General features: G+C 40.0%; 2 protein-coding genes across 5 annotated transcripts; both read right to left on the bottom strand.

Annotated features, from left to right (window-relative positions):
• Nucleotides 1-223: 223 nt before the first annotated feature.
• Nucleotides 224-6,247, bottom strand: RB195_013204 (uncharacterized protein; the record flags this gene model as incomplete). Of its 3 annotated transcripts, XM_064202907.1 has the most annotated exons (8): nt 224-230; nt 295-363; nt 3,368-3,408; nt 3,879-4,003; nt 4,071-4,232; nt 5,525-5,596; nt 5,697-5,757; nt 6,242-6,247. In XM_064202907.1, the coding sequence occupies 8 exons, from the start codon at nt 6,245-6,247 to the stop codon at nt 224-226; spliced, it is 543 nt and encodes a 180-aa protein (XP_064058787.1). The 3 variants fall into 3 exon arrangements, with proteins under 3 accessions (XP_064058787.1, XP_064058788.1, XP_064058789.1); XM_064202908.1 differs by lacking the exons at nt 224-230; nt 295-363 and adding an exon at nt 2,624-2,711; XM_064202906.1 differs by lacking the exons at nt 224-230; nt 295-363; nt 3,368-3,408; nt 6,242-6,247 and having other exon boundaries at nt 3,828-4,003; nt 5,697-5,790.
• Nucleotides 6,248-10,857: 4,610 nt separating this feature from the next.
• Nucleotides 10,858-12,469, bottom strand: RB195_013203 (uncharacterized protein; the record flags this gene model as incomplete). Of its 2 annotated transcripts, XM_013442568.2 has the most annotated exons (3): nt 10,858-11,084; nt 11,161-11,680; nt 12,308-12,469. In XM_013442568.2, the coding sequence occupies 3 exons, from the start codon at nt 12,467-12,469 to the stop codon at nt 10,858-10,860; spliced, it is 909 nt and encodes a 302-aa protein (XP_013298022.1). The 2 variants fall into 2 exon arrangements, with proteins under 2 accessions (XP_013298022.1, XP_064058786.1); XM_064202905.1 differs by lacking the exon at nt 12,308-12,469 and having other exon boundaries at nt 11,161-11,644.
• Nucleotides 12,470-15,518: the final 3,049 nt, after the last annotated feature.

Genomic DNA, 15,518 nt, shown 5'->3' with positions numbered 1-15,518 from the left:
CAGGCTGACTAACGGACGTGCCCATAAACAACTAGAATTTTGACAACTATCAAAAAGAAGGAAAAAACATGAATTTAACTATTTTCTAGGTGGACTGAATGAGTATGGAAGCAACAGTGAAATGAATTGAAAAGAATAGACGTACAGTGTTGAATTGAAGAAATGCAATTCGGTTGGTGATTCGATGCCAATCAATCGATCATTCGCGAACAGTAGGAGTTGGTCACGATCTAAACATATAAAAGATATACCCAAAAGAGAAAAATTGGCAAGAAGGATCTGTGAGAAACAAACCTGAGTGTTGTCATCACGAGCATGTCTTCCTGAAGGATTACTGGACATAACAGCGACCATAAAATGGCACTAAATGTTCGTAAAGAGCAATTAATAAATAAGAAAAGTTCGTATTTATTCAATTTACTGAATACATCGCTCAAGAATGTCACAATTAACTGAAATAGAGAATAGGTAACAAGCTAACTAGATGCGATAGGCGGTCCCGCTGATCCAACCCCTGCAGTTTTGGACGGTTGACAAAGGGATCTTGATCACTCAAGCTGCACTCCTAGAGCTATACCTCCCTCACCTGAGGAGGGTTCGGCTCCTCCCTATCGCATCTATGCTGACAATCAAGAAGAAAGAAGAAAAAATGAAAAAGAAGAAGAAACCCCTTATCCGGTTTCTTCCATTTTCACGGTAGAACATTGGTCCGATGGAAGTTATCTAATTATGTAGGAAATAGTCTTCATCAGTTGAGTCAAATGAGGTTAATCCAAAGAACGTTGCGAATCGAAAAAAGTTAATTGCACTGTCAATAGATCAAATTGCCCGTTCGACTTACTGGTAAAGCGGGGGCATAGTGAATCATTCAATTGTTTCAGATGTATGTAAACAGTTGATAGTCAGCAAAGGAACTTTCTGTACTGAATTATTCGTGACCTATCACTTGTCAGCAGGACTCGTAGTGATCAACAAACCTTAGAAAGAGTTCTAAGAAGCAAGTTCAAGGAAGCATCAGCATGTGTACGTATAGTAGGGTCAAAACGACATGAAGCACGGAGCATTCGCTCAAGGCGCTTCGGTGGAGCGTGGCGGTTAGAAGCGTTATGAAACCCTTGCTGACACCACTCATCGCTGCAGTTTGCGACGGTCCCAACTCGGTTCCAAATGCTGCCTCCATCGCGCCGTTTCGAGCACGTACGCAAATGCACCATACTTCATGTCGTTTTGATCCGATTATATGTTACTGAGGTAGTGACAAGTAGAACGAACGTCATGCGAAGGTTCTAACCGAAACAATTAATTCACTGAAAATTCTCTTCAGTAATCGATTTGCTTATATTGTACAATACACATAATTTTAGATGGTTTACAAAGGCCTCTCTTTTAAAGGAGCTGAAAGGCTGATGATGATCACTTCGCAAACCGTCCAAAAGTTAATGGGGAGCTTTGCCAACCATTCAAAAGTGAAGGGGGTCCCTTCGCCAACCGTCCAGAAGTGCAGAGGCGCTTCGCCAACTGCCCAGAAATGAAGGGGGTTGTAGCACTCGCTCCGACTATCGCATGTATAGTCGAAACAGTTGCGATCGAGGTGGGACCATGGCGAACTGCAGAGATGGGTGGCAGTAGCGAGGATCCTTACACGATCCCAAACGCTACGCTTCATCGCGCTGCTTCGAGCGCAGCCGCTTGCGCAATTGTCCGTGTTTCATGTCGTTTTGACCCAACTATAAGAACATAGCATTCTAATAATTCATGAACGGAAAATTAAATCCTGCATCTGGCATCTGACATTCTGCTCACAAAGAAAAAACATTTGTTGTGCAAAATTTAATCATTGAGGATAATCCCTTTCATCCAACGCAATTTTGTGTAGGTGAAAATGTAATTCGCCGTGCAAAGTTCGCCCTCTAGAACGACCACGGATTCGAAACTCAGCTACATGGCGGCGAACAGAGTGGCGTGGGCTTCGTAGTATCAACTGCGTGATCCTCTCATCTTTTTCTGCAGTAGGAACAGTACATTGAGGGCGAGGGGTTTTTTTCACATTGAACCCTCTGTCTTAAACGCATCACCCCACAAATCTGGGATGGTGCGGGTATTAGGTGGATCATATAAAGATTCGGAGATTATGGAGAAAAGGGTGATTCCGTCTATTAATTTCTAATCGGCCCGAAAAAAAAACGGCCTGGAAGATGCAGCGTGTGCACAAGGCTGGCGCGCTCCAATAGAATTCGTTGTAGAAAATAGCGCTACGGAACGCTTGAAGCCGCATCTTCCGGGCCGTTTTTACGGCAAGTAGGAAGAAATGGACGGAATCACCCTCATCTCCATAATCTACTATCCCGTATAGAATACACCTAAAATCCGTACCACCTCAGATTCGTGGGGTGATGCCTTTAATGCGCTTACTGGTCCAGAAAAAAAAAGACTAAAAAAAGAAAAAAGGGAAAGAAAGCAAACAGCGTTAGCTGCGCTGGATTCCCTAGGAGGCCACTTAATACGCGATAGATCACAAACAATTCCGTTTTAGAACGTTTCCAAACCCATTAATGTAAATAAAATAAGCAGAAGTTTCGAAACCTGCACAGTTGTAGACGAGTTGCGGATTGTCATCGTTCTATTACCCATAATTAGCTGCGTCGTTGGCAACATCGGGGAAAATGTAGTTAGGGTAGGGAGCACTTACTGTCGCCCTGTCGCCCTTATTTCTGGAAGTAAATAACTAAATCAATCGGAGCCCTAAGACCTAAGCATTAGTCTTAGAGGATCTATGGTATGTAAGCTAAGCTGCAGCTACTAAGAGAAAAAAAAAGTAAGATAGAGCGTGCAGAAATAAGGGCGCCAGTGAGTCCCCACCTCCCCCACTTCCCCCAAACAAGGCTGTTCCACACCTTTCTTTGATTATTAGTTGGAAGTGAGTGTGATCACGCTCATATTCGCAGACTTCACCACCTACCTTCATCTATTCTTGGCAAAATCCCATCATCGTCAGTTTCGTTATATGATTTGTATTCATAGGAGCCAATTAGGTAAGTTGGCTGTCAGATAACCGCAGTCAGTCACCGCAGATTACATCCTAGTGACTCATTTGACAGTAATGAAAGATTTTTAAGATCCAAAAATCAATTCAGCCAAAAGAACAAATCTATAACAGCTAAAAAAATAAGGTTTTCATTCATTTCATTTGATAGGTATACTGTCTTGATGTGAGAGATGACAAGATAACTCTGGAATTGTTTAGGTCTGAGCGAGAGTAGAATTGTAATCAAAGGCTGGATTGGAACAACCCAACGAAGAAAACGATTAATACAATCCTTAAACTCTCCACAAAGATAACGATTGATAAAATCCTTACAAATCTTACCTTTTATGGATGAGAATAGAGAAGAGATCACGGACGTCCGCCTATGAATTCGTGTCTGAAGCGAATTGAGGTGGTGGGCTTAGGGCGACCATTCAAGATTGCCGCCATTCGTGGGACAGAGTCGCGAAGCCGCGGTGCGGCTTTGGCCGATCTGTTGTTTCGGTCTATGTGTTCTGCTTGTTAACTTAATTAGAATTAGAATTAAACAGTGTCGACCCTTCGCGGATCCGGATACGAGCGCGCCACCAATGCATCATGTGCCTCAAATCCGAAAATACCAATAATTATATGCTGTTCCTAAGGTTCTTTTTATATCGTCGTGTCAGTCTGTGCAGGAACCACGACGGTATTCTTGAGAAAGCTACAAAAAATGGCAAAAAAAACCCACAGAACAATTATTTATACTCTATACATACGTAATTGCACATTTGTACGTAAAAACACAAAATTACAACCATATTTACGAAACTTTCAGCACTTTCACAAAGGAGTTCTTCAATTTCCTCAGTACCGATGCTTTTCCGAATTTCACTGATCCGCATTCAATCAATAACAACTGCAATTTCTTAGTAATCAATTCGTATTGAAGTGGACAGTCGACTGCTAATGTACGAAGACGATGATCGACCATACATACTGTAAAAGAACGTTGTTAATAACCTTTTAGCAACGTAATGATTCTACCAAAGTGTGCAATTCTTACTGAATAGTTGCAAATTATGTTCGAAATGTAATTTGGCTTCATTCTCAGTGAGATCAATATGGGTTTTGATGTCCAGGATTCGTTGTAAACGCTTCTGGAGGCGAATTATACAATTGAGAGAATCACTATGAAGTCGACTAACCAATCCTATAATTGTCTGACCTGAAATAAATGATTGTTAGATGCTTGCCGTGAAAAATGCAAGTAAAAGGAAAATAACAAAAAAAAAAACAGAAATAGAGAACAGCTCGATAAGTGGAAGAATATGAATATAGTGGAATTTCAACGAAGCAAACATAATCGTTTCTTGCATTTTTTTATCTCAACATATTAAAGAAACAACATGAAAATATATGCTATGCATCAGCAAGCGAGCGGGAAGTCAGTCGACTGCTGACTCTGTCTCGCCAGGTCGCTGGCGGACGGGCGCCTATAGCTGCGATCGCGTGCGTGACGCGTCGTTTGGTGCCTCGTAAGAGAATTCGATCAACAAGGACCTTTCCCATGCTTTTTTGTAGGAGAATTAGGAGAAATTGAGCGTGATCGTACTCATAATCGTCATCTACACCCTAATCTTATCATTTTGCGGTGAGATCCCAACATAATCACTTTCGTGGTATCCTTATTCAAACACGTAACTCGGTGAGGCGAACGAGGAGCTGCTATGCAGATAAAAAAGAAGGAACTCTCATCTTCCAGCGTTTAGAGGAAAATTAACTTTCACTGCTAATAAAGCATCGCTTTGAAAGCATACAATTTCCTCTTCCTTCAATTTTTTTTTGTTTGAGATAAACTTTATCAAAACGAAGTTGTAGAAATGGAGATTCTTCAAGGAAACCTCGACAAACAATAAAGTTCTGGAGTCTATTGCTATAAAATTAGGGCGTTAGTGACTCGTTTAGTCCCAAAAAGCTGTTAGAAGCGTTAACATTTTTGTATCTGTCTATAAAGTGCTCCTTTGTGCTTTACGTAGCCCCTAGCTATGCATGTGCCGACCATTAAGTTAGATATTTATTGATCTAAACAAAGGAAAAACGCTGAGAATGGATAAGAAGTTTCTTTTTTCTGCAAGTATTATAATTTCAGGCCAAAAATATTCCGCCGTTCCGCCACATTCCGCCAAAAATATAATATAAATACATATAAATATTATGTATATATATTCCACCCACTTTCTGGACTACTACAAAATGATTTTTTTGAAGAATGTTGTGTTTTCGATGAAAAGTTAGCAAATCATAAATAAATAAGTACTGCTGGTTTGCGGAGACAACCGCGAAACACTCCTTTTGAGTCCGGAAAAACTGGAATAATAAAAGATGAAAAATTGAGGCGTTCTATGTGCCACATTTAACATCTCTCTGTGAGGTAAAGGAAGTAATAATTAAACATTAAGTAATTAATTAAACAACAGTTAAACACTCTTGGAGACCATGGGAAAGGAGTTCACTTACAGTAGAGTCGTATTTGTCGATCCCTTGTCGATAGTGTGTCAGGGCTGAGTAGTGACGGAGTTCTGGAGCGATCTGAAAAATTTCAAACTTATGCCCTGGACCTCCCTTCAATTATGCTAATTTTAATCGAAAAAAGTGCGATGCGCCAAAAAAAATCAAGTTCACCACTTACCTTCAACATATAACTGAGGAAGAGTATAAGAGCTGGTGGTGCTGAAGAGCATTTCGAGTTTCTGCAAATTACCGTATCTCAGAAAGTCAATCATATATAAAAGGAGCACTGTATTAGGACGATGTGTGAGTTCAGGCTTTTTTGAGTTTAAACTCGCGCAGCACAGGAAAAAAAGAGTTTTACTGTATCTATCAAATTCTTTGGAAGACCACCGCTTTGTCTATGGGACAGTGTTTTTTGTTTTTATGCTAATTTTACTTTTGTCAATTTTGAATCAATATTGTTATTCGGCAATGATGAGCAAGTAAAAATGTTCATTGTGGATAATTTTTTTGAAGAGGACAGATTCCCTATGATCCCATGGTGATCTCCGAGTGTGATCAGTGTAATCGACCTGAGAAGATCAAAAGAAATCAATCGTAAACGATCAAAAAATCACTTCTGGAACAGTAGAAAGCAGGGGAAAAATGTCACTCAAGGAGTGGTGTGGTCCCATTTAGGAACTACCTCCTATAACGGTATAAATCACTTGAGAGTGAACGTACATGCATGGATGTTTGTCAGAATGTGGGCGGGAAGCAGAGCTCGGCAGTTCTTTGCCATGTGGTAGCCTCCTCCAATAACCTCAAGTGATTTGAAAGCGATAACACTAAACTATATCTGTTGAGAAATCATAAAATACACACTGGCGGGCTTGATACCAATTATTTATCACTTGCGGTTACAAAAAGGGTTAACAAAAAGGTAGATAGGAGAAAAGATAAGGGTCCTGAGATTGGATGCCAAAGGGAAAATAATCGTGAAAGGTCAACCGCTGAAGATCACTTATTTTTTCTGGAGGAAAGTATACTCATGCAGATTTTCAGGTTCAGATTCAGATTTGAATCTCCCAAAATCACCCTTTATTAGAAATAAAAGAAGGGAACTAAAATTAAAATAATAAATAAATAACTAGAGATATTTTAATCCTAAGTATTAATAATAATATGAATAAAAATTAGATTTTTTGTTAATTTTTGTAAGTTCAAAAGTCCTTAGAGAAAAAAACTTACGCTTTCAAATGAGAACAGCAAAACCTTGAGACAAACTATGAGAAATGAGCCATATGTTTGAAGGAGGCGGTGACGTTGGGAACAGGTGCAGTCAAGGACTTATTTGAACCCGACTGTCAGCAATGTTGCGAGAAAAACGATCCGAGGGTCGTTGTGCTAATACGACCCTCTTTTTTTAGGAAAAGTTAAGAAAAAAGAAAGATCAATCATTTTCTCAGAATTAGTACAATTGATATATTGATTTTCAGGAAATTCAAGATAGAAGAAAACCTATGGAACAACCTAATAAGAAAGTAAAATAGTAAAGTAGAGTGGTGCTAAACGGCGAGAAAAATTGATCCATTAGTGAAATTAGAGAAAAATGGGGAGCCATCATAAGGAATTCGTTAAGATGAATGAAGCTAAATTCAGAACGAGTGTTAGTAATCGAAAAAAAGAAAAGGCAGAAAAAAGGATGAAAAAAAATGAGCTGTAAGTTTTGTAGTAGGAAAAACCTTGTCTTTTTCTCTCTATTTTTTTAGTAAGTGGTTCTAATGGAAAGGTTTTCCATGGATGTGCGCAAAAGACATAATATGTGGAAAAATTGGAAAGTTCGTCATGAAAATTAACTAAAACATAGCGCCGAATCACTCATTTGCTGCGTGGCCCCACAGGTTCTTTTCCCAGTGATCAAGATTTTTAATCCATATTCACCTGAGTTCTAGATCAAATGAATCGACACCTTAACCGGTCACAACTACTGAATACCTTGGCGATTACATTTTCTCGTCATTTTCTGTTAGTTAATTTTGGAATATTTATCGAGCTGAATGAAAAAATTAAACTATCAAAAATATGAAAGGAAATCTGTGAGATAACCTAATAAGGGAGTGAACGGTACTAAGGCGAAGTAAAAAAAAAAGAAGTGAAATGATGACTTATCCCCGAAAAGGAAAAGATCTGAAAGTGCTGCAGATTCTTAAAGAAACTGGATGCTAAATAGATGGAGGAAGAACAGGAACGTAAAAGAGGAACCGAACTGAAAGATAAATAAAAATCTGAGAATGAATTGATCAAAATAGGGAGACGCGAAGAAAGTTTACAGAAGGCTGCGAAAATAAAAAATAACAATAAAAATCGGAAAGAATAAAAAGGCCAAGGAGAAGTACATAGAAGTTTAGAGCAACGTAAAGGATAGGAGAAAATTTTGAAAAGAAAAAGTCCGAAAAAAATTAAGACATTGAGGAGTAGGAATTCATAAAAGAGAGTATTATAAAGAGATATAGTCAGAAAGAGAGAGAGAGAGAAAGAAAGAGAAAGAGAGAAAATGTGTTTCTGGGAACATTCCTGTAGTGGAAATCACAAAAAAAAAATCGGCTGCACAATTTTATTTTACTGTGAAAATGGGATGAAAATAGAGAGAGAAAGAGAAAGAGAGAAAAAATGTGTTCCTGGGAACATTTCTGTAGTGCATATCACAAAAAATTGGCTGCACAATTTTATTTTACTGTGAAAATGGGATGAAAATAGAAAGAGAGAGAAGCAAGTATGACCACTATATACATACGTACCTCACGTTGAGGTATACACATAAGACATGACGCAATTGCCCGAGCTGGACCACCCGCTGAACTGTGAAGTTTGTCTTATCGTTAATTACCATTGTTGTGATGACATTAGTTGTGCCCCCTTACATCTCAGACGTTAAGGACAACTCGCTGTGCTTTGTGGATTCACTAGACATCCAGTAGTGTAGACGTAGTAATTGTTTCTACATATTTATGTATTTGTTTACTTATTTGTGCACGCCAGGTGCTTTATAGCACTTGGATTGAACAAGTAAGAAAAAAACAAGGCAAAAAAGAGGAAAATCCATCTAAGATTTTAGACAGAAGCTTAGCAACCAACGATGAGAAGGAAATAGTTTGTGTATTAAAGCCCACATTTTTCATATCAGAACTTTCGCATGTAAAAATCTTCAGAAAAAGGATTTTTGGGTATAGAAACACTAAAATTCGTACTACAAGCTAATAAGGTTCAAGATTGGAAAAATTTTAAGTTCACTTCAATTTATAAGTATTATTCTAGAGCAATATGTCCCATAAGCGTGGCAGAAAATGAAAAAAAAATCTTCTTTATAGCGTTAAAAAAACTCCAAACTGTTTGAAAACTATCACATGATCAGGTTGAAACCAGATTATTGTGTTTTTTTAATATTGTAACCATATACTGGGGCGGGTGTAGTGTAGCGGTTAGAGGTTCCGCTTTTTGCACGATTGATCGGAGGTTCGAATCCGCCCTAGTGCTCACCAAGCCTTTCATCACTCCGGAGTCGACAAATTGGTACCAGATGTGTCTGGAAGAATAAAAACACCGGCTAGCCCCTTTCAAGTCATTCTAAAGGCCAGTTACACGTTCGTAAACCTCAAACGATTCTGAATTGAAGTGAACGTGGGGGCGCATTCGAAGCGGATTGACTAACGCCAGACTCGTAACTTTATCCTTTATCCTTTTAAACATATACTTGTACAGTAACAAGTATTAAAGAGTAGATATAATTATTATCGAGCAAGAATTTGCAGTAGTCAAGTAAAATCTCATTTCCGATAACTCGTAGAACTTTAATTATTCCGCAACTGAATCCCGTGAGAGGGGACTGGTGTAGCGCAGTTAGTAAAAGGTTGCGCTGACGCTGTACGGTCGATGGTTCGAAACCGCTCGAGTGGTAACCAAGACCATCATCCAAAAACACTGGCGTAATACAATGGCTAGTTCCCGGAAGCCATTGTTATGGGCTGCACACGAGTTCATAAATCCAGAAAATGTTTCTGAGTTGAAGTCGAACAGGTTGGTGGATCCGAAGCAGATTGATTGACAGCAAGTACTGTATCCTTAGTCCATTTTACTTCCATATACTCGTGTTCAATTCGTCAAAGTGAGTAAAAATTCTTCTCTGCATTTGATAAGAAGACTTAACTTCGCAGACAACAGGATTTCGCATCCTTGGGGTCATCCAGATCCATAGGAGGTCAGAACGGATGAGACACAAAGGAAGAAAACAGGATCATAAACGGAATATGCGTAGTTCACCCCTTTAAAAACTATTCATTATTTATTCGATTTCTTGGTAACTAGTAATATTACTGTCGTGTTTTCAAGGACAAATTCCCCCTCGCTCTCGCCCCCCGAAAAAAAAGCACTTCCTTTTCATGTCAATGAATTCGCGAGCGATTTCAAGCGTTTTTTTTTGTTGCTTCCGGTGAAATTTGAAAAACGATGACCCCATAAAAGTTCCGAGGTAGCTTATGCATGCCAGCGGAAGATTCACTTTTTAGCCATTCCCATAACACTTTCCCCCTCTCTTTAACCTAATTTCGCACGTTGTTCGTGATTTATCCGTGAATAATTCATGCATTTAAACTTGTTCATCGGTTCGGTTCACTCTTTTATCCAATGACACCATTTAGTGAATGTCCGTGTATCGGTCCTTGTGACAGATAACATCCATCAATAGGTGACGACGAGTGTCCGAGACGCCGGCCGCATCTGCGGATCTCGGACATCGAAACTTGCTAAGGGGAATCTTGATGCGCTCGTCAGCTCAGCTCAACTCATCTTACGCCTATATCACAACCCGTGACCTCAGCACAGATGTTCAGAGATTGAGTTAATCTCAAACTTTATTAGTCACTTCTTATGACCACTACAATAAACGCACAGTAACAGTATAAGGATTACTGTGTAGATGAACGGAATAAACGAACATCTCTATATATACAATTTTTCTTTAGAGTATAGAAAAAAACGCTTAAAAAAATACGCTCGCGTTTCTTTTTTTTTCTCGACGGAAACCTTAACAACACATATGCATGTGCATTGATCAATACATAGATCAATATATGAATTTTCTTCGTTTCTGGAACGTACACTATCCAGAATGAACAAGGAAGCTAAGGAAACGAGATTTTATTAAGGACTCAGGTAGATTGATTGCACCGAAATGAGCATTGATGATGAGAATGGAGATGATGAGGATGTAATGGCAGTAGACACCGATGAAGTCGTGACGCCAGCGTCGTGACATCATCTGGCGAGCGACAGCACTTTTATAGAGTAGTAATGGCTGACGATTAACGCCTTGTTCCATCCTCGAAGAACACTCCACCGTCGATTGCACAATATTTGGGACAGATACCCTTCTCGCCAGGAGTTCCAGCTGGTCCAGGTGGTCCAGGAGGTCCTGCTTGGCCGTCGACTCCGGGTGGTCCGTCTGGTCCAGGGGCTCCTTTCGGTCCGGCTGGTCCTGGTGCTCCATCGTTTCCAGGTGCTCCTGGAGGTCCGGGGGGTCCGGCTGGTCCTGAAAATAAGAAGTTAAACTGAAGGAAGGATGAGATCGAAATTTAAGCAATGGAAATATTCTTCTCAATCAGTACCGGGATCTCCAGGTTCTCCGGGCGCTCCGGGTGTGAGAGGTTCGCTCTGTGCAGGTGTTCCAGGATCTCCCTGAGGTCCAGGCTGTCCAGGTTCTCCAGCAGGTCCAGGAGGTCCACGAGGTCCGGGTTGTCCGTTTGGTGCGTCGGTTCCAGGGCGTCCAGGAGTACCAGCCTCTCCTGGGTCTCCAGGTGGTCCGGGGGGTCCTGGAGGTCCGGGAGGACCCTGTGGGCAAGGTTTGCATGGTGGAGGAGTTGTAGGCTCACATGGTGCAGTGGGTGGCTTTCCAGGAACTCCTGGTGTTCCTGGAGCTCCAGGTCGGCCAGGTCTTCCAGGTTTTCCAGGTGCACCAGCCGGTCCGGGTGGTCCGGGTAAGCAGCATCCTTCGCACTGGAGATTTGGAGCAGGGTTAACCTCAGGAGTACCGTAGCCAGACTGACGAGTAGTACGGTTTCGTGGTGCTGCGGGACCAGTGTGAGCTTTCATGAAGTTGACCTCAGCGAAGATGTCTTTGGCGGATCCCTTAAAGCAAATTTCATATTAAGTGAGCAATAATTCACGTAAACTTTTATCGTGGGAGATTGAGAAATACCAAGACATATATTGTAGTGGCGAAGTAAAATACTTCTTAAGTAGTGTTCTGTTTGTTTTTAGCCGACTATTGAGGAAAAATCACATTGAGTTCACAGCAGCTCGCGTTGATAGAGAGGCATTGCCGAGGACTGTCTTTCCCCCGTCCGCTGTTTAACTTCAAGAAAATGGATTTGTAACAATACGACAGCTACTTTTTTGTACTGGATGCATGCAAAATCTCTAAATAAAAGCCTTTCCCAGCTATATCAAAAAAGAACATTATTAAAATGGATTTATCGCATAGATAACTAGTGTTTGTTAGGAGTTAAGGTCCCATTTTAAAGGAGGAATCAGAGCTGTTTCCACTTTTAGAACGAAGTCGAACTGTACACGGAGAAAATAAGACAGTTTAATATAGATATTCACAAGAAATAAATGACCTACAGAAATTAGAACATCCTAAGATTTCCACTAAATTCTTGTTACCAGAAACCTGAGGGAATTTTACCATTAAGACCCAAGAGATATAAAAAAAAATATAAAAGAAATTTTGTGATGATTCGTAAAGGCGCTTACCTTGCAGAAGGAGATTTCATGTTGCATTTGTCGTCGTACATGATTCACGTAATTATACACCATTGGTAGTGTTAGTACTACGGACAGTACGGCGACAATCGAAAACGACACCGCTGCATAGGCGACGAACTTATAGGCCTTAGTACGGCCGTCGGACTCCATCGCAGTAGATGTGAGTGGAGTGAGGTGGCGATGCGATACGATTCTCATCGCAGCCCTTTTGTACTTAGACCGTACGGGGGCCCCGCCCGTAGCCGCCCCCCATGCGCTAACGTCGGAACCGGAGCCGCGACGGCGACAAACGTCGCAGCGAGTAGCTAGTAGCGACTGTAGCAAAATTCAAAACACTGGTGAAATTGCCGCGATTCAACGCTGTTACAGTTCTCCATTGTTAGATATTCAGCTTTAGTGCCCTTATGGACCATTGAGGCCCGACCAGAAACATCTTAAAGATACTCAACGATCCGTTACTGTTCAATTACCCGACGATAGTATTACTTAATGAAAAATAGTAGCCTTAGAATAATAAGTACTGACATCAAATAACCGTTAGTCTACCATCTTGAAGGCATCGTTCGCGGATAATTTCAAGGATGCGATCTCTCCACCAGAAACTCGGGCGAAGTTCAAAAGTGACAATTGACAATTCTCTCACGAATTTAAGATGTAAAGATATCAGTAGCATTAAATCCATAGGTTCACTCAACCTCTACAAAAACTCTTCGAAGTGCTCTCACAAGATGAGGGCTCCTATTACATTGTGTAGGGCAGCTTAACGTCCTCTCAACTGGTTAAAGGTTCCGTTTAAGGGGATTTTCCTAATTTTGCGAGAGTGCATCAATTATTTTTGTCTGACATATTTACCTACAAATATGAGCTATGTTCCGCTCCCTACATAAGCATCTTACAGCGGAAAGATCTCCACCTCAACAATTAAAAATTAAATTTTGAAATTTCCCTGAATACTACCTTAAATGTCTGCTTGCTCATCCGCCTATCGTTGATCAGCATTCAAAATGTTCGAAAATTATATCAGAAACTGATAACTTGAAAGGGTGTGTGTGGGACTCGAAGGTTCTTTTTTCGTTTTTACATTACTGTAAAACTGCACCAAGCTTCCTTTGAAAACGTATCAGACAGTTTACCAGCAGGGTCGGTTTTTTTTTAAAGAATAAGTTCTGACGTTTAATGATTGTCAAAGAAGTGTTCTGCTCCCATACATATATCATAAATATTAAACTATTGAGAAGAATGTTTAAAAAAAAACAACATGATTCTGAATTTAACTCTAAAGCTAATTATAACAGAATTGCAGATAATTTTGATGTGATGTTCTCATCCGAAAATTCTTGAAGTTTTTTGACCACAAATTTCGTTCCAGATTTTAAGTGCAGGTGTCGTATTTAGCACAACCGGTAAGAAATCCGGCTGTGAAGAATTCACGATCGATGGTTCGAAATACTTGTCTAGTACTTGTACCAGCCAGGGCTTCCATCCTTACGGGGTCGATAAAATGGTGCCAGACTTCTGGGAGCCGAAAAATACCCACTTGACACATCAGTTGGCGTCTGCAAGCTGTTGTATAGGCCAACACGCGTTTTCTTTTTTTCTTTTTTCGTCTCGTTCCTCTTGTAAATCACACACATTTTTTATAAAACCATTTTTCATAAAACCTCAATGATTCCCTAAAGCACGTTGGCACATCCCAAGTAGATTGACAGACAGAAGCCTTTATCCTTGCATCGCTTTATTCTCCGTCCCATTCAGCCACTGACTACATCTTTAATTTATGGAGACATTAAAATCGTCTTTTTTGTCTCGTTCCTCTTGTAGATCACACACACACACACATTTTTTAAAACCAAACAACAATAACCGTTGCCAATGAAGTGGTGGCATCAGAATCCTCTCTGGCCAAAGTGAAAATCTCATGTAGCGACGCGACGAAAACGACATCGCATAAATTACTCTTGTCTACTTGTTTTCGTTGATTGTGATACGGCGATAACCTGACCAAGTTCCCGACTGAATGATCGACTAGATTAAGGACTCGACTGCAGAAGGAGAAGTTAGGAACTGGTATCGCGTCTAATCAAGTCACTATGCTGATCGTCGTTGTCAATCTCGTCCCGCTTTCACTTCGACGGTTCTTATCGGTCATCTACGGACTCAGCTGTCTGTCTGTCTCGTGGCTACACCACCAAAATCTAACAGCGGTGCGGTGCTTAAGGTAATGCGCTCTGGTTAGAAATATGTGAATTCGATATGGTTAGAGTAGATTTTCTTGAAAAAAGAAATCTAAAACAGGTAAACTTTGCAAAATTTGAATTGGGGCAGGAAAGTCCAATATTGCCATTTTTTCAAAGTCAAACGCAGCAAGACTGTAAGCACAGTATTCTCCAACCAAATTAACAAAAATATCTCGTCGCTAAACGGGAACAAATCTCCTAAGAAATTTTTTATTTCTCGATAGCTCATGTTCGTTTCTGCAGCTATTTTCTAGTCACTATCCCACTACTCGAGGATCAAAACATTCAAATACACTTTCCAAAATGAAAACATTCCCAGATTAACCCTTATTAGGACAAAATTTATGTAATTTTAATTTAATAAGTTAATTTTAATTTTTTAATTTTATGCTATCATCATAGCAACGGAAAAACAAGAAGGATAAGAATAAAAGCGATGAAACAGAAAAAAACCCGGCAACTTACCCGTTACATCAATCGTAACCCCACATTTTCGTTGTTTTTGGATCATTTTAGTTGAATTGCGATTATCCAATGAGGTCGTAGACGAAGTTTCCAGATCTCATGTTCTTTTTCCATCTCTTTCTAGAAAAAAAACGAAGTATCGAATCTCAGCAATGTCGTCTCATTGTTTCGACAAAACCCATACATCGCATGTCATTGTAAAAAGTGTTGAGAACGATTTTGACAAGTACCTGCAGACTTTTCAGATAATCCAAGACAAAAGTGGGTTTGATGAGAATCAGTTCTTGTGTTTTAAATACTTTTTTTCTTGAACCTGTGTGTGATTTGAATCTTGAGTTCTTTTTGAAGAATTTTTGAGTTTCGCTGGTTAAATTAAGCGAACAATCAAGTCTCCAAAACTATTCAAAAATTGTGCCCACATCAAAGTTCATAGTACATATTTGCAATATTTTCAATAGAAAATTGTGCACATCTCGAAGTTCAGAGTAATTATATTG

The sequence above is a fragment of the Necator americanus genome, chromosome V, assembly GCF_031761385.1.
Source record: "Necator americanus strain Aroian chromosome V, whole genome shotgun sequence".
Taxonomy (NCBI): domain Eukaryota; kingdom Metazoa; phylum Nematoda; class Chromadorea; order Rhabditida; family Ancylostomatidae; genus Necator; species Necator americanus.
The sequence above is the reverse complement of the archived record's forward strand: the minus strand, read 5'-3'. Positions and strand labels throughout refer to the sequence as shown.